We start from the raw sequence: 27122 nt of genomic DNA on the forward strand, positions 1-27122 counted from the left end.
CAATATTTGCAAGACTGCATGGTTGATAAATGAGATGGTAGTGTAACGTAATAAAATGATCGAACAATTTAAAATGACTTCGCTAAATATGTTTTTAATACTAAGGAGTAGGCGAAGAATGACGACAACTTGGGTAACAAGAAAAGTGATCAAAATCCTTAATTTTATTACTTCTCTGTTTTGCATTTAATGTGTTCATTTAAAAATAATATCTTGAAAAACTGATGTACTTCATTTTAAGAGTAACGTTTTTATTAATACGTTGAATTCAAAATATCATTCTTATCTGGGCTGCACTAAATTTACATTTTCATAATTACCAAACTACTGGAAATTTAAGCGCATTTTACCGTAAGAAAAATTTAAAACTCACTTTATTTTACTGTAAAATAGGTTATTTTACAGTAATAGGATACCTTTATGATATAACAGAACTAACATGTGAATTTTTAAATTTTTCCCGAGTTCGTAATCTTGCTCAAATAAAAAAAATGAAAACAGTTTTGAAATATATTTCATGTACGTATAATAAACTGTACTAACTGTGAGCAGGCGGGCAACGTTAAATTCTTTTGGCTTCAAAACAATTTATTTTCACCTCTTTTAAATTAGGATGAACTTTTTTTAAAGGTCCGTGTTTTATATTGAACTGGCGCTTTTTCATCGCATTGACAAGAAATCAGTCTACCATTTTATATACAATGATAAATTGTATGTAAATGTTCAAAACAAATTCTATTGAAAGAAATTTCAACAAAAAAAAAATTATTTTTCTTGAATTATTCCGGTTGAGATGAATTCAGACTTTACGTTTACACAAAAAGAGAAGGAAAGCAGAAAAGCAGGAAAATCGTGATTGTGCGTTCCAGTGCAATTTAGATAAATAAATATTTAATCTCGTTTTGCTAACACTGCTTGCACGCCAGATATGTCAAAAATTCTTCTTTTTCAAATGAGTTTTCGCAATGTATTTAAATGTTTTATGAGATACAATTCAGTGTTTGGCAAGCTCGAAGTGCAATAAAACTAAGATTACGTAAAAAGGAGTCTTTCTCCTTTTAGTGTTTTTTTTTTTTTTTGCAATCAACTGTTTGTCACTGCTTTTAAAAGTACTATGCACATTTTATGCTTTACTAATAATGGTATACTTGTTTTATTTTGATTCTAACTCGGTTAATACATTACAATTATTCTTGCAATGATAAATACGAAGTTAATGAAATAAAATATAAATGACGTGAGTAAATGTTTTTAAATCTATGTATGATTTAAAATTTATTTGCATACTGCATACATTCAAAGTGTTATTTGCTGCATGTTCCAAAGTAGATAAAAAGTGAAACCAAAATAAATGCCGCGTATATTAATAAAAAAGGAGCTACCTGTTCTTTTTTATTAATATATAAGGATATAAATATTGTCACACTTCATTTCTTGTTACTCTTAATTACATTATAATACTCTAAGGCATTTATAGCATTACAAAGCCAATAGAACTTAGTAAAGTCATTTTCAGGGAGCCAAGATCTCTATCTTTAGGAGCATGGTTTAGACACTTAACTAGGAGTGAGTGCCACCAAAGAAGACCACTGACCTAGCCTTAGCCTCACAGTGTGTTATCTTCCTGGCAGAAATCATTTACTCTCTGTTCTACCCTGCTCCGGGAAAACAGCCGAATAGACGGCTAAGAACCTCATAAAGTCTACATGTAAGCTTGTTGTTCGGAGAAAGACTATCCTGTTAGGAGCTACTTAAAATTAAGCAAAGAAGCAATCTAAAGACTGTTAAGAATCTATGTTAGAATAGACAGAAACTTGTGTTAGAAAAAGTAAAGAAAGGAGGACTCTGCCTGAAAAAATTAACTGCCGTGTATTTTCTGGACTTGCTAAATGTCTACATGCGGATGCTAATCCTGACAGAAGTGTTATATATTTATTTGGCTTTTGTAAAGTCGTTTGTCTTGCATGAAGGAAAGAAGTAACCTATTAAATTATTGCACATAGTAAACTAAAAAAATTAAATTAAGATAAAAAAGATTAAAATAAATTCTAGTGCCCAAACGTAATTTAACGCACATTACTTTCTATGTGCCTGACACTTATGTAAAAACATTTAAAAGATTGTGTACCTGTTATCACTAAGATAACAAATTTCTGCATAATTTAGTTCTTTGCGCAAACGTAAACTGGAGTTGTTTTACAAATTGAACCATGTATCTAGATTTTCTTTCGTAGTACTTGCAGACAGGATAATACATACATAAGTACAAAACTGAATATTAAAGTGAAAAACAAACATGATACTGAGTACAGAAGTACAGAAAGCGTATCCCTAATACCTGCATACATAACGCTTAAAAATGCATGCGTAATACATGAAAACTAAAACTAAAACTGATGAACATAATACATAAATCTGATCATTAAGTAATGCTATGTAGTCTAAATCCTACCCAAGTACGAACTGACCTTCATAGTACATGCAGAGAAGTAATAAATACAGACTTGAGTACGTTGAAGGGAACATAAACAGAAACGTACAGCACCATACTCAGTATAAAACTGACATCTGATTCCAAACACTTGAATACATAATGCTGATACATAATTACAAAGAATATCTTACCTAAATTAATTCCATAGTTACTTTTATCACCTTATTCGCGTTCTACAGTTTATAGAAAAACATAATTAAGCACATACAGCTGATCACATAAGTACAGATATCTCTTCCTTAATATTTACATAAAAAGTTGAACACTTACTTAACTAAGAGTAAGATAATCTTTAACAGCTAGATAATATTTTCAGTTGAAATTCGTCTAGATTTCTCCTATAAACTGGACTGAAATTTTTATTACGGCAAAGCACCCAAAGGCTGCCCTAGGAAGAATTTTGTTGAATCCCTAAGGAATAATTGCTCATATTTACGCTATATATGGATTCTGCGCTACGTATAAATTTGAGAGAAAGTTCAGTGCATCGTTCGGCTAGGATCCCATCTTCAAAATGGAAAGGCTGTGTTTATTGAATTTCCAGACAAAATTGGACTCGCTCACCAGCTTTTAAGTAATAATTCTATCATATGAGGTACCAAAACTTTCTTTTTTGAACCTTTATATTTTCGGCTGGCAAGCTTGATTTTTCACATTGATTTGTAGAATAATTAAGCATCATTATCTGTGTAATCGAGGCAAGAATTCTCGTACTATGTTCTTTTAGTTTCTGATCATGATAGACTGCAAATAATGATGCCAAAAGGCACAAAACGTAAAACCTGCGAAATAAACGTGCTATATGATATAACTTTCCTCACATGCATAAAAACTATAAAGACTATTAAATTATGACAAGTAGCCATTCTTCTGGTATCTCTCTAAAATTGTACAGTTTATAAAGGGAATGAGAAGGATAACAGTAACTGCTAAAACACATTGCTAACACAGCATACATGTAATGCATTTTATGTTTAGCATTTATGATATCCATTTCATATCTAGTATTTATGAAAAAAATGTATTTCATATCTAATATTCAAGCTGTTTAATGCATTTTATGTTTAAAATCGATCTTTTTTGTCTTACAATTGCTTGATTGAATGCTTCATTTCAGGACACTGACGGGGACTAATCTACAGATTACTTTGCTGGGTATAGAAATAAGTAATAAAAATGGCGACTTCAAACGAACTGGCACCTAATCAAGAAGGTATGTATATTTTAAACCTAATTGCAGCATAAATTTCAGGTTAAAATGCTCGCGGAATACATTTTATTGCAGATATATATATATATATATTTATAAATATAGCAATATGAAAGGAAAAGAATGAAAATTGGTATTTCATGGAATGCACTACCTCAAACGAAAAACAAAACAGTAGTGTTTGATGCTTTGCTTTTGATTGTTTTTGTTTGCTTCGTTTAATAACTTAACAGGAAATTAAATATTTTCAGATCATTACATCAATTAAAGGAATAACGATTAAACAAAGTATCAATTTTAATTGAAAAATGTAGTTTCTTTCTATACTGGAATAATAAAAAAAGTTTAAAAAATGTAAGTTTGTATAAAAAATAAATCTAACTTTTTACACATGCCTCCTGTCCCTTTACTTATATTTAGGAAAACTGTATATATAAATTACAAATTTTGAAGGTCCATCCTAATTTCTCCGGGTTAATAATGTTCACTTCAAGGAGTAAAAACATATAAAAGACGCGAAATTTATACATAACAAAACCAAAAATAATAAAAGTTATAATCTCTTTTTTTTTAACGCTTCAAACGGAACTTGTGAAGGGAAAAGTATTTTGGAGCCTTAAACCAACTTGATTAATGAGTGCCGAAATCAGGTTTCGTTCCTTTGAATCCATTGAGACTCCAAACCGCTTTTTAATAATCCAACTTTGATATCAAACAAAATTTATTTAAAAGTCTACAAAAATTCAGATGTTTTCCCTACACGCCTTCGCACTCATATAATAGAAACAGCTATATATAGTTCCAAAAAAATTTAAAAATCTGAAGCAGCATAAAAAGGCTAAACGCTAACTAAATTCAAGACAAAATTTAAAATAAATTCTGATTACAGAATTAATGAATCAATTTAACTTCAGAATTAAAATATAAATTGTTCAGTCAATGTATTCATATTCTAATACTAGAGCTGGCTGATTTATGTAAAGGAAAGTATCAACTTCATTGTGAATTTAAAAAAAATTGCCAAAGGAAAATTAAAAATAGTAACTTCTGGAGCGAATCTTGTAAGTAAGGAGGAAATATTAAAATGAAAACAATGAAACTATTGAAAAAAAATCAAGCTTAAACTTCAAAAAATTTTCATGTCAGCAGTATAGTCTCAACTGTTAAAAGTATAGAGGCTAAATAGGTTGCCAGAATTTTAAACGAAACTTGAAAAAGGGGGAGACCAGAAAATAAAAAACCCTGCCACTATCGAATAGCAAGGGAACGTAAAATCACTAAAAAGGCCCGCGCTTTCTTAGTGTGAAGCAATTGGTGGATAAAACCGAATGGAGGTGGGGGTAAGGGGTTCGCACTATGAAAAGGCAACAAGTGACAACATGGCTTCGTTTTTAGATGCTTATCTTTTAAGAGAAACCATCCAAGATGGCGATGATTTAAACAATTGTGGTTTTAAAACTGGCTTTAAAGCAGAGTTAGAATGAAATAAGGGTTTAAAAATGTCGTAATTCCTCACAAAATCGAGCTATGAAAATGTCTTAAGAAATCGAAATAAGCTCTTTTGTTTAGTAAAAGAATAAAATGGCTAGAAATTCCATAAAATAAGCAAAGAATATTATTCTTTTCATTCTAACCAAATTCAAAGAAAAAAGAGAAATTTAATTACATATACACATTAAATTACTCGTAAACGTCATCCACTAGTTAATTCCTTTTCAGGTTTGGGTGGAAAATATCATTTCACATATACACAAGTAATTTAAAAAATAAAGTTAATGCCAGCTTTTATTAAAGTGTGCGAAATTGTGAACTTTGGAATTTGATTTTCTAAGAGGATATTAATAAGGTTCTGTATTTCTTCTCGAAGATTATCTTTTCATTACAAATTCTTTTGATTCTAAGAATTTGGATATTAATAGCATTAATTATAACTTTCTTGGAGATGTCAGACTTCCAACTAATGAGTTTTAAGGGGCGAAAATTTAAACCTCTTCTTCTATGATAGATTCTGATATTTTTCTACTTTAATATTTGCAAATCAAGGTATACAATTTCTTGTCGCTTGTTTCTTTCTTGCTGTTTTCTATATATATATAAATATAACTATCAGTAAAGACATAAAGTAAGAAATTTAGAACCAGTTTTACACACAGACCAAAAATTGAAATTCATAAGTTAAAAAAAATCCTATAAATATTAAAGATTTGCACTTATATATATATATATAATGATATATTTGTACCTATGTATACTTATCAATTTCCTGTGCAAAATTTCTTTCGGTATATCAAATGTAAATGTGTACAAAATGGAAATGATATCAAATGTTACAAATTTTAAAATTAAATACCTTGGTGAATTTTCGTGACATAAACGTCAAATATTTTTTGTTTATTTTTTATAATGGATACAAAAAATTTCTTAACTGTCAGAACTAGAAGAATGTGTAAAAAGTTAGATTTCGCATTTTATACAAAATTAGTTTTTTAATTACGAAAACATGTAACTTCGAGTAGTTTGAAACATCTTTGTAATTGGCAGTAAGTGTCTACGATCGACGTTTGCTAAAATAAACGTCGGGTAAAAGGATTTTTTGTTCACGTTGTATATATATATATGTATGTATATAAAGTATAAGAAAATAACGGGGGATAAAGTTATTAATAAGTTCTCAAGTTCAAGAAGGAATGCGATGAAAATATACTTAAGTGTCAGACAGCTTCCTTAACTTCAGATAGAGTGTGAGTTAATTAGTTTATATTTCGGAGCACTTCAAGTGCACGTATGAGGCAATAGGAAGGATAAATTTGTCGAAGAATCTAAGTATGGTTACAGCAAAAGTGAGGAAGAGAAAATTAGAAAACAAAAATAAAAGTGTGTTCTTGGGAAATAAACGTGCTTTGTTAGAAGAGTTTAACCATATTATTCGAAGTTACGAGCATTATGAGGTACTTTAATCCCTGGGTCTTCTTAATCAAGTATGCTTTAATACCTTTCATATTTTTAAAATGCTGTCATCCGTTTGCAGTCAACATCTCTTTAAAATAAAATCCTAATATTTTCAAAATGATTGATTATAAAACCAAATTGGTTTGAGCCATATTTCAAATATAAATTGATCATTTGTTTCGTTGCTTATTAAAGCTCACTGAAAGAAATATTCAATACTGAATTGTGACATTCTTTGCCCTTCGAGAGTATAAAAATAAAGAGTATAACTATTGCAATTGCTCGGAAAATTATACTCCAGTCTCTGAAGTCACATGCGGAATTATCTCCGTAATAATCATTCCGAAACCTTCCTGTCAGCAAAGACACATCTAGTGTCGAACGCTCACTTAATTACACATAAATATCTTTTAAAATACCTTCCCTTCTATTAATAATAGTTACAAAAAATTACCCCTTAACGAGTTTTCTCATCACGAATCAAATTCTTTTTTACCCACATAATAAAAGTTGAATCATAATTCTTTTTTGGCTAGATAATGAGGCAAGTTACCCCGTGTTAAAATGCTTAAAACTTGCAGATTTTTTCTATTTTTTTATTAAATATTGGTTTCGGATAATGTGCTGTCATTATCCGAGCTTTCCTTTTATGATAAGTGATGTCATGATTTTTTTAGCATTCATATGTATATCTATCTGCATATATATATATATATTATACGAACGCTAAATTAATAGATTAAGCCATTTCTTTATTCACCTTGTAAGAATATTGATAAAAAAGTATAGAAAAGATGAGTTAAGTTTCATTTGAAGATTCAAGAATGTTTTGTATTATTCATCTCGTTAATTTAATTTATAAAAGATCGATGTTGAAAGAAAATTTTCGTCGACAGTGAGAAGAAATCGACTGAATTCTGGAAAACTGATAGGGGAATAAAATTTGTTCCTTTTAATTTATATAGGTGTAAGGCGTTAACATCTTTGTGAAAATAATTTCTGAATTCTTCCAAAATGTTATAAAATGGCTGTTTGAGATGATATAGGGAAACAATAGAAGTTATTACGAACAGGAATGTGATATTAATTGATAATAAAATACATTAGATGATTTATAAAAGCTACAAATGCAAAAAATAGCGAAGTAGTATAAAACATTAATGAGAGGCTCAACAGAAAGGTTTTATAAAAAATGCTAAAGCATGAATATTTTTATTTTAATTTGAATACTAAAAAATAATTATTTGACAAAATTATAAAATTCAAAATGGTACTTTCTGTGCTGCATGATGTCTAATAATTCTACTCTCACACTTTGATGGCTATTATCTATAAAAGGTATGTTGCAATCTGCGAAGAAATCATACAAGTACATATATAAACATAAAGATATCTCGCATAGACTGCTTTGATTGTCACTAGCGTCCGATTAAAAAATTTCATAACAAACTAAATTTTAACTAACAAGATGAAAATAAATTAAAAAAAAAATAGCACACAAAAAAATTTTTAGGCTTAAACGTCTGGTCGTTTAAATTAAAAAAAAATAGTACACAAAAACATTTTTAGGCTTAAACGTCTGGTCGTTTAAATTTAAAAAAAAATAGTACATTTTTAGGCTTAAACGTCTGGTCATTTTCCTTCGCTCATAATCAATTCTCTTATTGTGCGGTTTATGTTTACGCTGTTTAAAAAATAATGCTATACAATACATATTTGAACTTTTACTAGAATTGCTCAGTTGTGTGTGGCATGTGCTCGAGTCGTTCGTCATTGAGCTCTGAGAGCTATTGCTAGAGCAGAAAATACGTCTACTTTAATGTATTGGAAGAACTACAACGTTTAGAAATGCTATCGAAATTATAGGAAAGCCAGAAGTGTATTAACGGCAAGAAATGTGAAGGCAGTAAGAAAATATATCATACCACTTTATGCAAATTATTTTATTGGTTTTGAAATTGCTCAATTTTGCTGAAGTCATAACATAAAGAAAAGTAGACAAAAGTTTGGTTTCTCTGAGTTAGAATACAATACTGAGAAAACACTTTGAAATCGAATACTAATTAACTAGATAACAGACCATTTTTAACACAGATGAACAACGAGTTAATGAACTGAAAAAAATGTTAGACAATGACGACTGTCTTTGCACGAGAATCAACAGCTGAGCAATAGTCAAAAAATTATTCCAATAGTTTGAAATCTAATCAAAGCATATTACGTGTGCTCATTCCAATATTGAACGTAACCTTGCAGTTCGCCGAATGATAAAGAGTACAGTTCGTTGCGACAAAGAAATATATGAAAAGAAAAGCTCAAAGACGTAAAATATGGAGATATGTATATTAAAACGTAATAAACTGCAATATCAATGAGTGAAATGAGTTATATGAAACGTATCTATTTCTAAATTAATTTTAATAAGGACATTTTTAATTTATTAATCTCATTTAAACAACTGAGAAAGAGGGAGAATTTTTTTTTTGTACGTATTCGTTTTTTATATTATCGTTTTTTGTATGTATTCAGTTCCTCAAGAAAGGAATTTCAAACCGTCGGGAATATTGGCGTAACCGATTATCCAATCTATGCGAGGTGTTGCTGTATATACCCTTGAAAACAGATTTTCGCAATTATTTTTTTTGTGTAATTATAAATAAAGGCTAGTTTGACATAGAAAATCTTCCATATAAGCATCATCATCAATCTGCCACATGAGCAGCTAGTTCTAATGTGTTTTGTCATAATGAAATAATGTAATCCAATCGACATCCATAACTGAAAAATAGATAACTTTCATTGTATAAAAGGCGTAAACCTTAAGTATAAAAATAATGGAATTTCAAAGAATTAAAATCAGTATATGAAAGAAAGGCATCTGAGCCTACAGAAATTAACAATAACGTCTCATGCATCTGCGTTGTGGAATAGGAAACAGTTCTATAAATGTGATTGTCAGCTGATGTTATGAAAGAATAGTGAGCGCTTTTCTGATTTCCACTTAAGGAAGTAAATGTCCATTAATGCTAGAATAGATAAGACCTCTAACTTCGGGCAGTTCGCCTCGGGGAAGTTGAATTCAGTGTCTGCGTGGGATTTCGTTCGCATGTGTAGCACGAAAACGGTCAGTAATCTTTAGAAAATACTACTTGAGTGCATTCTTCTTTAAGACGAGATTCCTTGCATGCTTTACTATTCTATATACCTTCATAACTCCAGACCGTGAAGATAAACGAATTTTGATAAGGATAGCTTTACAGAATCAGAAGATGACAATTTCGAGTTCAAAGTAGTGGTATTTTCAAAATGATTGCCTTTTTTATTATACCTCTTCCGAAACTTTAGTATGCATAATAAAAGCTGGTTGCTATAACTACAAATCATACATAATAGATCACAGGAGAATTTAAATATATATATATATATATATACATAGAAAAAAAACTAAAAATATATTAATAATATTTCATGTTCTTTTTGAATAGTAGAATAAATAAAATGTTAAGTTATATGAAAAATTTTAAGTTATATGTGCGAGTATCAATTACCTTTAATTATGTTAAAATTTTTAAATAAAACGGTTGAAGCCAGTGCAACTGTAAGCAGCTATAAGTATACGCTAAGAAGCTTATAAACGATGCTATATGTTATAAAGAGAGAGAGAAGGAAAATAATTTCATTGGTATTATCAGGACAGCCTTGTTTCACTTTGATCAGAAAGGAATCTTACAGGGAGATAACTAAATTTATTAACAAATATATTTGTGTTTCGCAAATTAATAAAATAAGTGCGATTTTAGTAGCAGTCGTAAAGAATATAAGGAAATCCGCACTGATATAGGTAAGTAAAGGAATGTTGCTCCATCTAACAGAAAAAAAGTTGTAATGACGAGGCAGGTTGTTCGCTCTATTAACAAAAGTTCAATAACTGGAATATTTAAAGTTAAATAAAGCGTTTCGTTAGCAGAGAAACATAATGCTTAAGAATAGGGCAAGCAAAAATTATAGGAATTTCGTAAGAAAACTGGGAAACGGTTGTATGCCCAGAAGAGAAAAAACTGACACAGATGCTTTTGACAGTAACAGATGCTACTGGAATGACTTACTCTCGAAATTTAAGACATTTTCCTGGAAACAAGCTGAATTAGTTGGAATGATGATATAAATGCATTTCAGAAAGGTGCTAAATAAGCCGTTTTCACAACTATTAGTATATTGCATCACACATTGTCAGCCTATGATCAGCAAACATGTAATTCCACTTAGGATGTTAATAGGCTGGAATGATTGAGATTTCAGCAAGATAATGATTCATATATGCATCTGACTTATCAAGACAGAATTTGAAGAGAAATAATTAGTTTCATGGACTGGCTGTCTAAACAATTAAGTGATTCAAAATGTATTTTACAATTTCTGAATTTCTTTCTTAGCAATTATAAAAAATATTCATCTATACGTAAATTACAAATACGGGCATTTCTTGTGCGGGGTGAAACAGATATAAAATAATTAACGATATGGCACAAAATCAGTTAATAATATACTAAGCAAAATTTAATTTAATAAACGACTGGATGTATAATGACAATTCTTTCCAAAATTTTAGCTAATACTGTATGTATCAAAATTGCAAAAATATTTACAATCTTTTATAGACAAGTAGGCTGAAACCGTGTATTTACGTTTATTACTCGTATTTTACTAACTCTAACCTAATAATTTCTACAGAACAAATAAACTTATACTATTTATTTCATTAAAAGTTAGCAAAACTATTTATACTCCTGCTCAAATAATAAGCAACAAAGGCAAAATACGATTAAAAAAACGGAATAAAACAAAAACTATTTGATGGTTATACGTGAATTTGATCCAAGAGTTCTGGGTGGTATTACTAAACCATATAGCAAACAATAAAGAAAAGACGTACAAATTTACATGTATCAAGACCATCACATCGCGAAATAGCAAATGGGTCGTAAGAATGTGCTCTGAAAACATTATACTTGCGCCAGGTATAATACCCTCCAGCTGAAATACATGCTTAACAATGACGAGGTAAGCTGACAATAGTGTCGTTGATCGCTTGTTGTAACATAGCGCACATTCTTGTAGTAATGCATGTCGTAGCTGGTGGAGGATGCTTGGCGGCACACTGCAACGTGCTGTCATGTCTTACTCATGCTCTATGGGATTCAGGTCCGGTGATCTAGAAGGCCACGGCAGACGTGAAATGGTTTCACTCTCCAGATAACTCGAGCTCTATCCGGGCATGCGTTATCCTACATAAATATCGAGTCGGTAACCATTGCAGCGATAAAGGGATGCACACTTAGGGTGTACAATTTCATCGCGATATTGGTTGGATGTGCCGGAATCACCAAGAATCACGTACTGGTCGGTGTGGCCGTTCGTTGCTATCCTAACCCATACAAGTAAGCCTCCCGCTGTAATAGTCTCTTTCAACGATGTCTGGCGCTCGATAGCGAGTCCCTGTCTCTCGCTATATCATTTCCCTCCGGAACTCGCGCTGTTAGTGATCTACCGCGTCTTGCACACAGCAACAGGAAACGATCGCATCATTTGCGCGTTTGCAGCTGAGGATGGAAGTTCAGTAAAACCATCGAAACTAGTCCCGTGAAAATTTGAAAATATAACACTGATTTTTGTAGTTTGACTTCTGAATGTGGTAGAGTAGTTTACGGCAAGGAAGTACTTGTTACCTTTTCATCAGAATGTCTACTTTAAAATGTTTTTATTTCAGTCATGAATTCGTCCTAAGCTTCTAACTTTATTCTACGTCTTAGCAACAAGATTCATTGCTTCAAAAATCGTGCATTTCTTCTAAAATGCTTACTTAATTTTTTGAAGGACTAATCAGAAAATAGTTTTTTAGCGAAATGCATGGATAATCCGCGAAACAGATGCTCCACAAAAGAACAGTCCAAAATTCAGTGTAGTTTCTGTTTTAAAACAATATCCCGTAACATTATTATCCCCCTGAACACTATTGTTACAGTCTAACCATGTTTTCGGGTAAATAAAACATATGGTAATATACTAAACGGATTTTCTATGCTTATATAAAAATTGCTGTAAATTTAAATTTCAGATCTCTTGAAACAATAATAATAAAACAAAAACTATAAAAATCAGTAACAAAAGTACATTTCAAAGAAAACGAACTTTGATCTTCGTTAGGTCCGGAGACATTCATTGCTTTCATTTCGCTCTATTTATAGAGCGTGGCTGTAAAAGACGTCATGGTGTATGTTCTCTTAAACACATAGAATTTTCCTTCCTCTCAAATGTTTTTTTTTTTTAATCTGGAATACAAAGATCACTGTTTCGTTCAGAGCTTGAATAAAGTTGTTTTATTTTTCTGTTTCGCTTATATCACTTATATATATTATATTATATTAGAAGCGCGTTTACTCTCAACGGGAAAGAAGAACGTCGAGAATGTGTGGTGATTTTCGTGTCCTTCCAGAAATCATTTAAACCAAAATTACAAAGAACATGCAAAATGGGAGCCGCAGCTGTCAAATGCTTTCTTTGTTATCTCCCAAAGAAGCGTAATGCGCTGTTCAGTTTTGCACAGCTTTATTTCAGCGATAAATGTGTTCTAAATATTTTCCCCCAAATTTTAAAGAAAATGGTTTTTAAATTAGCCACAATTCGAAATCAGATAAGATTATTTGCTAAAGAAGTAGTTGCAATATTAAATGACATTACTGGTCATTTCTGAAAAGAAACGGGTAGATAAATGCTTTGTTAACACAGAGTTTGCACAATGGAAAAAGCTAGATGTCGTCATGAGTGGTTGAGTGATTTGAAAACTATTATAGCATAAATATTACAATGTTGAAAAATAAAACCGTTCTTAAAGTATTCTAAATAGAGAATATTTGCAGCTTTGTGAAGTACAGAAATGAAGCATTGAGATACTGTGATCAAAATCTGGATGGCATCAACTTGCAGAGATTGATTTTTGGACTTCGAAAACTTGAAAAATACTCTGTGCCCTGCATGTTATTAGAACTTCAGATCTTCCATTGCCAATTATATTTGGTAACCACCTAACAAAGGCAGCATGCACGAGGGCATGCCACAATTCCTTACATTATATTCCATTTAAAGAGTGAATGGAGAGAAGCACTAGACTAAATCGACCAGATCCAAGTGGAAGCGAATTAGCGTCTGGCACGTTTTAATGCGAACCCAGCTAGTTGACCGTTAGATATTTTGGAATAGTGAGAATTCATCTGTGCCCTAATCGGTATTCAAACCACGGATCTTCCAGTTGCTAGTTGGACGTAATTAAAATTTACGCCGCGAGGGCGTGCACGGGGGGAAATGAGAAAAATATTTTATATGGATAAATTATAAATTTATAATTCTATAATAGGCCTCTTTATATATTTCTGAAAATGATTCTAATTCAAAGAATTTAATACATAAGGAGACTCTGTATTCTAACTTTTCTTAGTGGAATTTTTACCACTAATGCTGTAAATTAGAATAGATAGATAATCTGTCCTATTAGATACAACTGAATCTCTTTAGGAATTCTGCTTATTTTAAGTTTCAGCTAAAAGTTATTTAATTGCAATGTACTCTGGCGAAAAAGTTCAGATACAATCCTTGACTAAGTAAAAGTGAGATAAAAGTCGAAGAAAAGTTTATTTCAATGATGCAGCACTTTAAATTTCTTTTATTGTCTACTTCAAACGCATGTTAGTCATTTATATAGTTAATATTAGTAAAATTTGATTTTTAATAAAGCAATCAAAGTATTCTACACCTAAATAATTTCTGTGATCATGAAAAGACCTTTATTTTAATTTGCTTTTTTTATTCTGAATCTAAACATTCTTGCTTTTTAAATGTTTTTAGAGGGGAAGATTTTTCTTGCAGAAAGCATTTTGGAAAAGGAAATTTCGAAATGTTTTCGACTTTAATCTACTTGAAGAAATTAACTTTTGTGCATTTTCATAATAAACAAATTAAGAATTTTAACGCAAAAATTTTAAACATTTTGATGAGTATAGGCTTTCAATAGTTCAGTTCAACTCTATTAAAACATTGCTTTTAGGATTAACTCAGTTTAATTTGCATAGTTACATGCGGAAGCTGGTTGAGTGATAGAAAGTCAAACGGTAAGCCTCAGAATAGATTTTTCTCACCCGCTCCAAATAGATGAGGCGACGCTTTGATGAAGTTACATCTACATCTTACCATTTCTTGTCAAATAAATCCTTCATGTATTCAGCAATATTTTATTGTTGAACGTTGGACATTTCTCGAGCTAGTGCGTATCAAAAATTCTCCGTGAAATTAAAGTCCAAAAATCTCCATGGTTAAACAATATTTGCAACTCTGGAGAGCAAATATCCTTCATAGATGCTATTTACGGAACGAACACTTGTATTGTTCTGACAATGGAAAAACAATGTCTGGTCCCAGTGTCTACAGCCATTCGAAATATATAATTGCTGTAAAATCTACGTTCTTGTGCTACTTAAAATCACAATCAATTTAAGGAAAGTCTGCTGACTATCATATCATAACCTGGTTATCACCTTCGGTTAGAATTAATATTTATTTATTTAGATCGTGGCATCAACTATAATTCTGCTAACTATCGACACGGAAATATCTCTTGTGCATGAAATTTCACACGACGTGCAATTATTTAAGCACTGCGAATCGTTTTTGAAGTACTGAAAGTTTTAATTTCTTGTCTAGCTGTCTTAATAGAAAGCAGTTTAATTTTCAAAGCACAGATTATTTCTCTCTCTAATTCTTAAAATTAGTTTCCATGTAAATTATTATGCGCATTAACTTAAATTTGTGATTATTATTACTTGCGATGATTTGAAACAACTTCATATTAAATTTGTTGTATTGCTATATTTGAAATAACTTTTATGAGCTTTCTTTTTCAGGCCAATTATTATTTTCATATTTAAATATTTTCTTGGCTAAGAAATTCTTAAATTACTTTTATTCTTAGTGAATTTGTTATTTTTAATGCACACGCAATGACAGATTATTACACATATTTTTCTAAATGAAAACTAATGATAGATTTGATTTATGTTTCTAGGATTCACCTTATAACTATTATACACTCTGCAACAAAATGCTTATAACGAATATGTGAAACATAAGTGAATAAAGATCAGTAATATTTCAGTACGTTAGAATACTTAAGAAATATAATATTTTGTTAAACTGTTCATAATCTAAAAATAGTATATTTCCCTATTTCAAAATTCTTCCGTTCTTTTCTACAAGGTATTTATTAGATTTCTGAAAATGGCAAAACATTTTCTAACAAAAATAACTTAATTCCCAATAACGTAATTCAGTTTTGCGATATTGAAAGAATATTGGGAGCGGAATGGAGCATATATAACAACAAATGGGAAAGCAAATAACTCCCAATATGTGTAGCTTAGTTTCTGAGTTACGCATATTGAGAGGTACTCAGTAAAGAAAGAAGAGATTGGGAATTGATAAATGACAAGAATTATAGCTTCTCTTACATCAGACACGAAATAATGTATAACACGATAAAAGTAGTATTTCTAAAGATTTTAGAAAACATCCATTTACAGATTTTGCTGTTGCCTTGTGTACAGAGAAGCTCCAAGCTGAGCATTTATAAACTAATGATTTAAAATATTAATTAGAGATAGCGTATAATACTACAATTGATAGACAGGATGAACACGCAAAAAATTACTTTAACTAATTTGAAGATTGTTTTATCAAGCTTGAAGCAGCTTTACTGCGTTTCTCATATTTTGATTTTTTTAATAAATTTTGTTTTAACATTGCGTTGTTTTCGATTTTTAAACTATGTATTTTTAAATTTATGGAAGTCTGTAATGGGAATCTTTGCTGTGGAGGTATGCGGAATCGCTTATGCATTAGACACATGTCCGAAACGATAATTTATTAGCAATGAAATAAGCACATGCATATTAGTTTTATTTGCAACTAAAAGGTGTTTTAGACCCTTTTTCAGTGTCTAACTTTCTTTACTGTAGAAGGGACCAGACTTGTTGTCATACTTTTCGCTTTCACTAATATATGAGAAAATGAGCTTTATATTGACATGCTTCAATGACATCTCTTTCATTCATTATATCTTTCAGATTTGGCATTAAAATATAGCGTTATAACTTCAAACCTACTTTATTAAATATAAAAATGTAATTCTAAATGAAACGAAAATTATAGGCTGCTAAGGAAAGGAATATTTTATGCCTGTATCACTTATATAGATTGACTTCGTAAAATGATATATGGACACATGGAATAAAACTCTTTTTCACTCTCTTTTTGTTGAAAGCCGTGTTGCTAATTTGCTCAGTTTATAATAATATAAATCGAAATACATAAATACACACACAAATATGTAAAATCTATAACAATGTCAATAGTAACGTACAACATTAATAGTAAATCAATATATTTCCTGAGAAAGTTTCATGAGTTGGAGAGTTATTCATCTCACGTACAAGAATTTACGTTTATGATCGAGAAAAGATATCTTTATTTATCCAATAATCTTTTCACTTATAACGTGTCCAATAAAGATTAAGTTAATAATAAAGGTCAGAAGAGAATCACGACATGAAACATATTTTCAGTAAACGACCATCAAAGCGAGATGAAGCGAATATCGTAGTTTACAAAGAGCAATAAAAATCAAACTGAAATGTGTTAAGAACATGGAGCATCATCCTTTCAAGCTAATGATATCGTGTTTGAAATCTTCTCTCAACAAGCCATCTGCTCACTCATTTTCGGATGGTAACAGAAGGCGGCTGGAATGCTCCCGACTTACAAGGAGTCGTGTTAATCAAAAGGTGAGATCTGATTTGCCGCAGACGCTTAAATGTGCTATCTTTGGACTCTAGCCATGTTTACGTCACATGGCTTATGCGGAAATAAGATTCTGGGACATCTACAGAGTTCGCGTAGAGATTGAAGTAAACTGAGAAGAAATTTGTCACCTAAAGAGTTATAGAGCTGGTTTTCAAATAAGCTCTTTCTCTCTCCTGAACATATTCTTCTTCCCGTAACTGAGTTTAATATGGTATACAGTTTAATCCCTATTTTGTATTGGATACCTGAATTTTATTAATTTTTCTAATTAATATTGCTAAGTTACAATACATGTTAACGATTTTCTTAATTGGAAGATTTATGATCGAAATGCTACATTGTAAGTGCGAACTAGATTCCGTTTCAGCCGTAGAAGAAACAATGACGACAATTAGCTCTAGCTTTCCAAATTCTCAGGAAGATTTATCTGATTAGCAACTCCTACTCTTTTATATAATTTTAAGCCGATTATGTGAATTTAAATGAGGTTTTTCACCCAGTTCTTGACAGAAATGAAAAATAAATAAGTTTATATATGTGTGAATTTAGATGAGGGTTTTCACCCAGTTCTTGACAGAAATGAAACATAAATAAATTTATAACTGTGTAAGTACAATAAAACTGTAGCTTAATCAAAATCACGTGTTTATTTGCCATAGAGACAACAACTAGTTTCTCACCAAATAACTTTAATCTTATCAATCTGCCATAATACTTTGTAGCAGTTTATATATGTGCTTGATAATGGGAAAGCACGTACATTTTTAGCCAGGTAAATAAAACTTAAATCTTTATAAAGAAATTGACTTGAAGAATTAGAAATAATACATGTTTGTAACCACTAAACGGTTTTCGTTAGGGTATGCAATCTTTATCCGCCGATATCTCACCCATCGAACCGTCTGAAAAGTATGCTGGTACGGGTTTTAGCGCGGATTGCTCTGCGAGTGTGAACCTCAAAAAAAGTTTTAAAAAAGTTTTAAAAAAGTTTTTTTTTACTTTTATACGTGTTTGTTAAAATTTAAATTTAATTTGTTTAAATTCATATATATATATATATATTCATATACATAATTTATCAAGCAAAGCAGTAATAACAATTTTTAAAAAACCAATTTTGGTCTAGAAAACATCTTGCGCAATATGCTGCAAAATAAGTAAAATATAAAAATTGTAGTAAGCTCGCCTAAAAGCTACCAAGAGCTGCTGCTCCAAAAGGTTTAACACGTTTTCAAAAAATTAATACACATGAAAATCAAATCATTAGACATGTAAAACATTAATAAAATTGAAAAACAGAAAAAGTTAAAAAGTGAGCGGAAAATGGTAAATTAGCCCAATTCGACTTCCAAACAGGCTTTTCAAGGGAAATTTCATTTATTTGAACGTCGAATCAAGCTAACCCCATTACGCGTTTCGCCGAAACAGACACTGCCACTTCTGACAGCTAAACGGCACTTACCCGGTTAGGCATGGATGACAGAAATGATCAATTCATTCCATGCTTCTTCAAGTCTGTTTCACATTTCATCAACCGTGTTAGCTGGAGAGAGGTGGTGAGTCAGTCTCTTAGCAACCCATAACCAGATGCTTTTAGTGGGTGACAGGTCTGGAAACCGAGCACTAGGGCAACAATTGAATATCCTGTGTATCGAGGAAGGTCAGAACACGACGTGCAACGTGTGGTCTTGCATTATCTTGTTGGAAGATGGCGTTTGGCAGGCCTCAAAGATAGGGCACAGCCACTGGTTGTAAGATGTTAGACCTGTATCAATCTGCGTTCAAATTAACGTCTATCTGAACTAGATATGTGCGTATCGTGTACCCAATGGCTGCCCAAAACATCACATCAGGTGCAAGAGCCTCTATGCGGATATGGAATGCAAGCAGGCAACGTACAGTCTCCTCGGAGCCTCCAGATCCGTATACGGCTGCACGCAGAACCGGGAATCATCTCAAAAGACAACATTCTGCCACTCATGTATCCAAGTTTGTCGTTCGGCGCACAAGCGTCGCCGTCTCTGTCTATGCTGCATTGTCAAGGGAAGTCGAAGTAATGGTCGTCGTGCTGATAGTCCACGCTGTTGCAAATTGCGCAACATCGCAAGACGCAATATTGTATTTTTACAATTATTTGTAGGTATATATTTGTAGGCCTATGTTTGATAACGCAATATTTATTCGTTTTCACCTTGTGTTTTCATACTTTCAACTAATCAAAGAATTAATTTGCTGTGTGAAGTAAGATTTTTATGTGTTTAGTCAGAAATACGAGAAGAAGGCAAATTCAAATTTTCCTCAGATTTCATCTAGGAATTTCCGACGTACGCAGTTTTAGAAATATCTCCATATAGCTGACGTAAATGACACAAAATATGAGTATAAAATTGCCACTGTAATTTTAATCAAATTTTATTTGCTGCTAATCAAAGTCTTCCCAGTATAAGATTTTCAACTTTAATTTTCTTACATATCAGCTAGATTGTACTTTTCTGCGAAGTCTTCTGACCCGCTCTAAAATCTTATGTTTTTATCTTGATCTATACCCCTGATCTTTTTTGCCATTTATTTCAAGATTATGAATTTTGATGCGTTAAAAAAGGATCCTCGAAAACCTGGAATCAAAGTAATTCCAAAGTAATGATAAATATATCTTTCCTAGAAAACAAATATTTAATATTTTACTTTATTGTTTGGTACTTCCAAAAAACTTATGGCTGTTCCTTTGTGTCTTGATTTAGAGCGTTTTAATAAATTTCGATATTTTATATACAAAGACAGTTTGTTAATCCCACTATTAATTGTACAGGTAATACCGCATTACATTATTTGTAGTGGGAACTGACTTGCTGCTTAAGTGTTTTAGTAATTTCATCATTTTAGAGAAAATACAAGCCAATTTAATATTGGAAAGACTTAAATATTAGTCAGTTATCTTTTATGATAAATACAGCAGAACATTTTTTGCACTCGAAATTAGACAAAACGTAGCCTTAAACTGGAGTTGACTTGAGAAAAAATATCAGTGCTTTTCGAGAGCATCAGATAATCTCTTTTTGCCAAACTGCAATATTAATCTGCAGAATAACCCAATTGAATAAGAGAAGCATGAAAAATATGTATATCATTTCTTTAAATTTAACGCGAGTCCATATGTTCATTTTAATTAAGTTCGTTATTAATAAACACTCATTTAAAAATTCAAATACACTTCACGAATCGATTATAGAACGTTTTGAACTGAGAATTAACAAGCTGGTGAAACATTTTTATTAGCATTTTTGTCCATTTTTCACACTGAAAATAGGTAAACTTCATAAAGAACAGTATTTTTACATTATTTTCTTATCAGAAACATTCTGCACTATATAAAATGATCATCAATAAAGTGGCTTTGCACAGACGTGTTTTTTGAGGATTTGTCGCAATACATATAAAATTGCATTACATAAACACAGTGCTGTGTATCAAGTTGATAACATAAAGTCTTATTGAGTTCGTTATTAAATTCCAAATCTGAACCGTTGATATGCATATAGAAAGAGTAAGAAGAACAACGATAAAATGGAATAGGTGCAGTGTTCTTAATAGAATGTATAGTAAAGTGCAATAAAAATGACGAATCAGAAATATGACGCAATTGGTGCTTAAGTTGATTTATTTAGCATTTCTGAATAGAAGAGTGTCGTCTCCGAAATACAGAACCGCTGTGATAATGCTGAAAAAATAATAAAAATAAAAATAAAAACTTCAGCCATTTCAAATTCGTTTTATGAGTTATGGAGTAGTTTAAAAAGCGTTTCCAAAATATGCAGTCTTTGGGCAGGGAATATCGAAATTTGTATGCAGTTTGGCATCCTGGAAAATCGGAATTTGGGTTGAATGGCTTTCTGGCCATTCGGAATGCTTTGTGGAAGCGTATCATTAAAGATAATATCGGAGCGGTACACGCATTGTAACCTTTAAAATATGGCAGCAAATGGAGACTTCATAAACATTCTCAAGAAGGACAATCCCGTTTGTAAAAACAATTGCATTAGCCTGAACAAAAATACATATTTTGAAGCTGCGTTTAATCCAATTTTGCATCCGAAAATGTTCTCAAGTTTTAATTTATTTTATAACTTATTTGGTATTCTTAATTACTTCAGTTTCTAAACTTACGGTGTAAACAAATAGATCTATAGTAATAAGCGAAGTAAGTTGCTCTGATGCTTCAGTTGGTAGAAGGACCTGAAGATCACAAGCTTGAGGAATCTAATTCATATTCCACTTCATACAGAGGCTATTTTTTAACTTTCTGAAAATACTTAACTGCTGTTCTTCAAAGTACTGAAATGATAGTTATCATAAAAGGCAATGTTTTGCAACAGCTGAAAACGAGCAGTTAATTCTTTTATGTTTTAAATTACTTCATCTTATTTCATCTTTTAGTTTTTACTCATACACAGCTTAATCGGAAGATGGCTTTGAATGCCGCAATACTGGAAACAAGCCACTTTCGATTATCATTGATCTTTTTCTTATCACATTTAAGATATAGCACATTTTTTAAACAGGGTAGATACACATTATTTTGAACTGAAGATAATGTTTTACATGAGACTGTAACAATAGCTATTAATATAAGATTTTATCTTCCTACGTGATAAATAGAAATTTAAACAGCGATTTGTGATTTTATATTATCAAATAGAGTTGTGTGCGTTGTGATTTCGCAGTAGTAGGTATACTTTTTTGTGACTGTTTTGTGTTATCAGTTTCAACGGTTCTTACGACGTTTTAAATTTATTAAAAAACAAATTATTTTCTAATATGAAGAAAAACTTGCGAAATTTAAATTACTTTTAAATAATTATTTTCTCAGCATTTTTTATATTTTTTTTCCTTATCACGCATACTCAAAAGGTACTTTAAAATGCTGAAATGCAAGCAATATGAAATTAAAAAGTATTCGGAGGTTCATTAATTAACATTACTTAATATATTAAAAAGGCGAACTTAATTATGTTTAAGTTTGCATTGTATGAAGGCATACATAATTGTATTTAGTACGTGGTAAGAAGAAAGTTCCTTTCTAGAAATTCTGTGTTGTCATTGCTAAGTAATATTGTTACGAATTTGGTATTTAAAAAGCTAATGTTAGTTCAATTATAAATTAAATGGTTTTATTTCTCGCGCAGTGCAGCGCGTGACGAATATTAAAAGAAAGCTAAGCCGGAAAAATTAAAAATACAAGAGCGCGTGCGTTAAATAAATAAATATCTCTTTTTGATTTCGAGAAAGTGCTGGAAAATTCTAGCGCGTGATTTTAAAATCTTATAAAAGGAGGAAAACATCTCAGTTTGTAGTAGTTGCTTAGTTTGTTGTTGTTTAGAAAAACTGCTCTTGTTGATTGTAGCGAATTCGCGGATTAGCGTTCTTTAGCTGTTTTGAATTACGTTCTATTGGACATTTGAGTAGTTAAAAGAAAACTACTGTGAGATATTGTAATACTGCGTGATAATTTGAGAAAATTTAAGCATTTTTGTTGTGATAATAATAAATTTTTGTTCATTTTTTTTATCGGACTTGTGCATTCATTTCATAACGAACCCGTACGCACGCAACAATATTAACTCTTGAATATGTGTAGAAGTTTTATTTAAATCAAAGATTCGAACCTTTAATTTCGGTTTATACCATCGCGGTCCCTTACTTTTGTTTTTCATGTTACTGAAAATCGACTACCATTCTGTAGCCAATCATAAAAGAAAGTTCAAAACATAAAATGGGACATTCATATCTGATTATAAAATATAATTACAGTGATAATTATAATTTAACTAAGCAAATTTTTAGAAAATCTTCAGATTTTGCAGTAAATAGAATTTTATCTTCCAATAAATAAAATAAACAAGTAAAATACTGAATTGAGATGGAACCTTAAATTCACTACGTACATATCATAGTTTAATACAGAATAATAATTCATGATATTGATTAAAATCAGCCTATTTTATTTATGCTATATTATCTATTGTCTTGCAAATTCTTAATCAGGTTCAATGTTCTGTAAATGTTTTCCAGCTTTGTATGATAAAAAAATCGGAATGCAATTATACGAATGTGAACAATAACACACTGGGAGAAAGTAAAGTGTGTGTGAGATTATGGCAAAGCCTCGAGGGCTATCTGCCTAAGAGGAGGGATGCCTTCGTGGGGGACTTTCTAAGGGAAACTGGCTCGTATACACGTTACACATGGGGAAAACCACGAAAACGCCCATGCAGCCAGCCCGTTCGCGGGATTCGAACCTCGGACCGAACTACCAGCGGGAGAAAGTAAAGAACTGATAATAAGAGTATATCCATAGGCAAAATCATTATCATTTGACTGTTTTTATTCTTTTCACAGAGATATCTGAGAGCAACTGAATGCAGTAGAAAGTTGATTATCCGTCACTCTTTTAAACGTCAGCTTTTGTTATTCGTCAGCCCCTGAGACAGTTCGATGGACAAAGTGAATATAAAAAGCAAAAAGAAAAAAATCACTGTTATTAAAAGGGGTTACATTGTGTAGAAATTATAATAAGAATAAAGCTAAATTATTTTTTTAAAGAATGCAGCACTGCACTGTAAAACAGAATTACACAAAGAACTTTTCCATTAAATTTTACCGTGGAAGTTCGGTAGTTACGTGATATTATGTACTTTATGAGGATTTTATTTGGGCAGTTTCTAAACTTTTAAGAACCAGTACATGAAATTTTAATAAAAAGTTATTCCGCGTTTAATTGTGAGCTGTGATTTTTATAAGACAGTACTTGATAGAATAAAGAATCGTTTTAGTTGCATAAGACGATAGCCCTACCTACTTTTTTCATTACATGAAAATACAATAACAGACTTTTAAACTGAATTATGAAATACTCTAAATGTTAAAAGCATTTAACATTAATTATAGTGTGACTACAGATTGCTGGATTTGTTCGGCTGCACATTCACCTTCTCGAATATTTTATAGATGATTTGAGGCCTAAAGAATAACACAGACGACGATAAGAACGAGCGAGATTCAAGTTATACGAAAGTAGAAATTAAGCTGTCATTTTGGATATTGTAATATTAATGTTACTATGTATTTACTATGTATTCGTTTTAGAATGTAGGTTTCTTTTAAAGAAATAATATTGTGATAGTTCCCTATCATTTATCCCTGACTACCTTACTGTAACCGCGTCCTAAAAAAAAGAGAAAAATACGAAAGGGAATGCGGTATAATTGAGAGTGTTAGTAAGTTTACTCATAAGGATTACACAAAATGATCAATTTTCAATTCTAATTTTGGTTTTTAACCTGACCCTGAAAGCTACTGTTATAGAATTTAATCGAACATCCCATACATTACAACATAGGTTTTTATGAAGCAGGAGACAAGAAAAATGTGCAATGGCCTCGCCGGGTCTCAAATCTGGACCTCTCGAATACGCGCTGAGTGTGCTACAGTTACACCACGAAGGCTTGCTGAAAGGAGGGGAAAAATACCTTATATTCTCGGCCTTTTAAAGGGCGACTGGGGATTAGGGGACCCAACTACTAAATTCTGGTAGTGAAGAATAATCATCCACCAACTTTTATTTAGCTCGGGCGCCACTGCAAAATTAATATGAAGCAGGTGACGTGAAAAATGAGCAATGCCCTCGAAAGGACTGGAACCATGACATCTAGATTACGCGCCGAGTGTGCTACCGTTACGCTACGAAGACATGCAGAAAGGAGGGGAAAATACCTTGTAATTTCAGCTGAAAAAGTAAAATGCAAAGTATGTGCACTTCACCTCTAGGTCTGTGTCTGGTGGATTCGATGAGCTCTACATTTACTAAATAATAATGCAGTTAATCTATCTCTATGATCTCAGTCGTATAATTTTTCTTGGCTGTATTTCATTGCGCCATATCTTTGATGGTATTTAGTTCCTTTGTGTTTTTTTAATCTGAAACTGGTAATTACTCCAGTATGAATTGGTAATTACCTCAGTATTCTTTAACAATCCTATGTATAAAATATCTTCATTATGGACGGCCTATATATGGTGGTGACCGTAGAACAAGTTTCTATTATCCATACCTTAGGTCTTGCAAACGACGGTCCCGAAGTTTCCTTTCACATGTAGAATAAATGCAATACTTTTTTTTAACTACATATCCCTAATATTTAGTTTACCAAGCAGTATATGACACTAAATTTTACAAACATGTAAACGTAATTTATACATCTTGCTTTATAATTATGTAGAACTTTTCATCCACTTGTTGCCGAATACATAAGACTGCTAAACATTAGTGGTTTGACCCGTTAGGTTTCGATGAAGGGATGGGTGTATAGGGTTTTCGCCTTCTCCGCGTACGTAAAAACGAATAAAATAAATACGAATCAATTACCTTTAGATGGTTTACCGCAAAGGAATCCCTACCTTAGACAAATAGCCCGCACGTACTTTGAATTCTTCAAGAGACCATCTGCCTTAACTATAATTAATTTTCCAAAAATGTATATGCTAATTCAGGAGGAATTATTAACCCTTTGTTGCATCATGTCCACTCTACTAGACAAAAGTTTAAATTTGCTTATTCTTCTGTAAATGCCTTAACAGATTCCATTCCTGTGTTTATTCATTCTGAATTATTAGAACTTTCAGCTGTCGATCATAGATGGCTGTATAGCATCACTAAGTAAAGCATAGCTATTTGAAAAATGGCTGCTTCTTCAGTTTCCAAGTTAATACAATTTCTCATAGTAAACATTATATATATTGCTTACATTTTCTTATGCTGCCATTTTTTATTCATAATTAGTAATTTTAGACATTTTATTCTAAATGTCAGTTTGAGAAAATTGTGGAGTGGATAGATAAAGATCTACCGAAAAGAGTGAATTGAAACCCAAATGCACTGCTTATCAAGCCAAAACACCACTGGAAATGTTTATGTTTGGCAAGGAATTTCTAGAACATTTGACATGTGAATCCAATAAGTAGAGGTTACAAAATCGTAGCAAAATGAATTCAATCACAATCGACGAAATGAAGGTATTTTGGGGGATCTGTATGTACATGTCAGTTGTAGATTTACCATTTAGAAGGTGGTAATGATCATTGCAAACAAGTCAGGAAATGATTTCAAATGCAATGAACGTAAATCGTTGGGAAGGGATTTGTATGCATGTACGTAATGCATGCTGTCCACTGTAGTGAACAAACTGTAGCAATTATTAAAACGAAATATAAAATTAATTTTTTTTTATTACTAAGGTTATTTTAAGTAGAAAAAATACAAACATTTTCGTTTAACTTCTCTAGATTATTTGTATACAACAAAGGATTAAGAATCGTGTCTCTAATACTGGTGAACTAATCTACCACTGCAATACTTGCGAATTTTATCCATTTAAGACAATTTTATGCTGTACTAGTTAGTTAAAGCAAAAGCGGTTATTAGACTTCAGTCTAAAGACTCCTATTGTATACCGATTCGAATTACATTGCAGTTATTCCTCAATGATTTTGTTTGCTCTGAATTAATGG

The 27122-nt window shown here is 31.5% G+C and overlaps 1 protein-coding gene across 2 annotated transcripts in view; it reads left to right on the forward strand.

Moving 5' to 3' along the window:
* The window catches only part of LOC118181027 (delta-sarcoglycan-like), a 392038-nt gene that overhangs the window by 223496 nt on the left and 141420 nt on the right, over positions 1-27122 (forward strand). For both annotated transcript variants that reach the window (XM_035350101.2, XM_035350100.2), the window contains one exon: positions 3612-3707. In XM_035350101.2, coding sequence (XP_035205992.1) covers positions 3671-3707 — 37 coding nt within the window. In that variant the 5' untranslated portion in view covers positions 3612-3670. The remainder of the gene's footprint in view (positions 1-3611; positions 3708-27122) is intronic.

This window comes from Stegodyphus dumicola, chromosome X1, assembly GCF_044657685.1.
Source record: "Stegodyphus dumicola isolate Sdum_Otavi_A_Nest chromosome X1, ASM4465768v1".
Taxonomy (NCBI): domain Eukaryota; kingdom Metazoa; phylum Arthropoda; class Arachnida; order Araneae; family Eresidae; genus Stegodyphus; species Stegodyphus dumicola.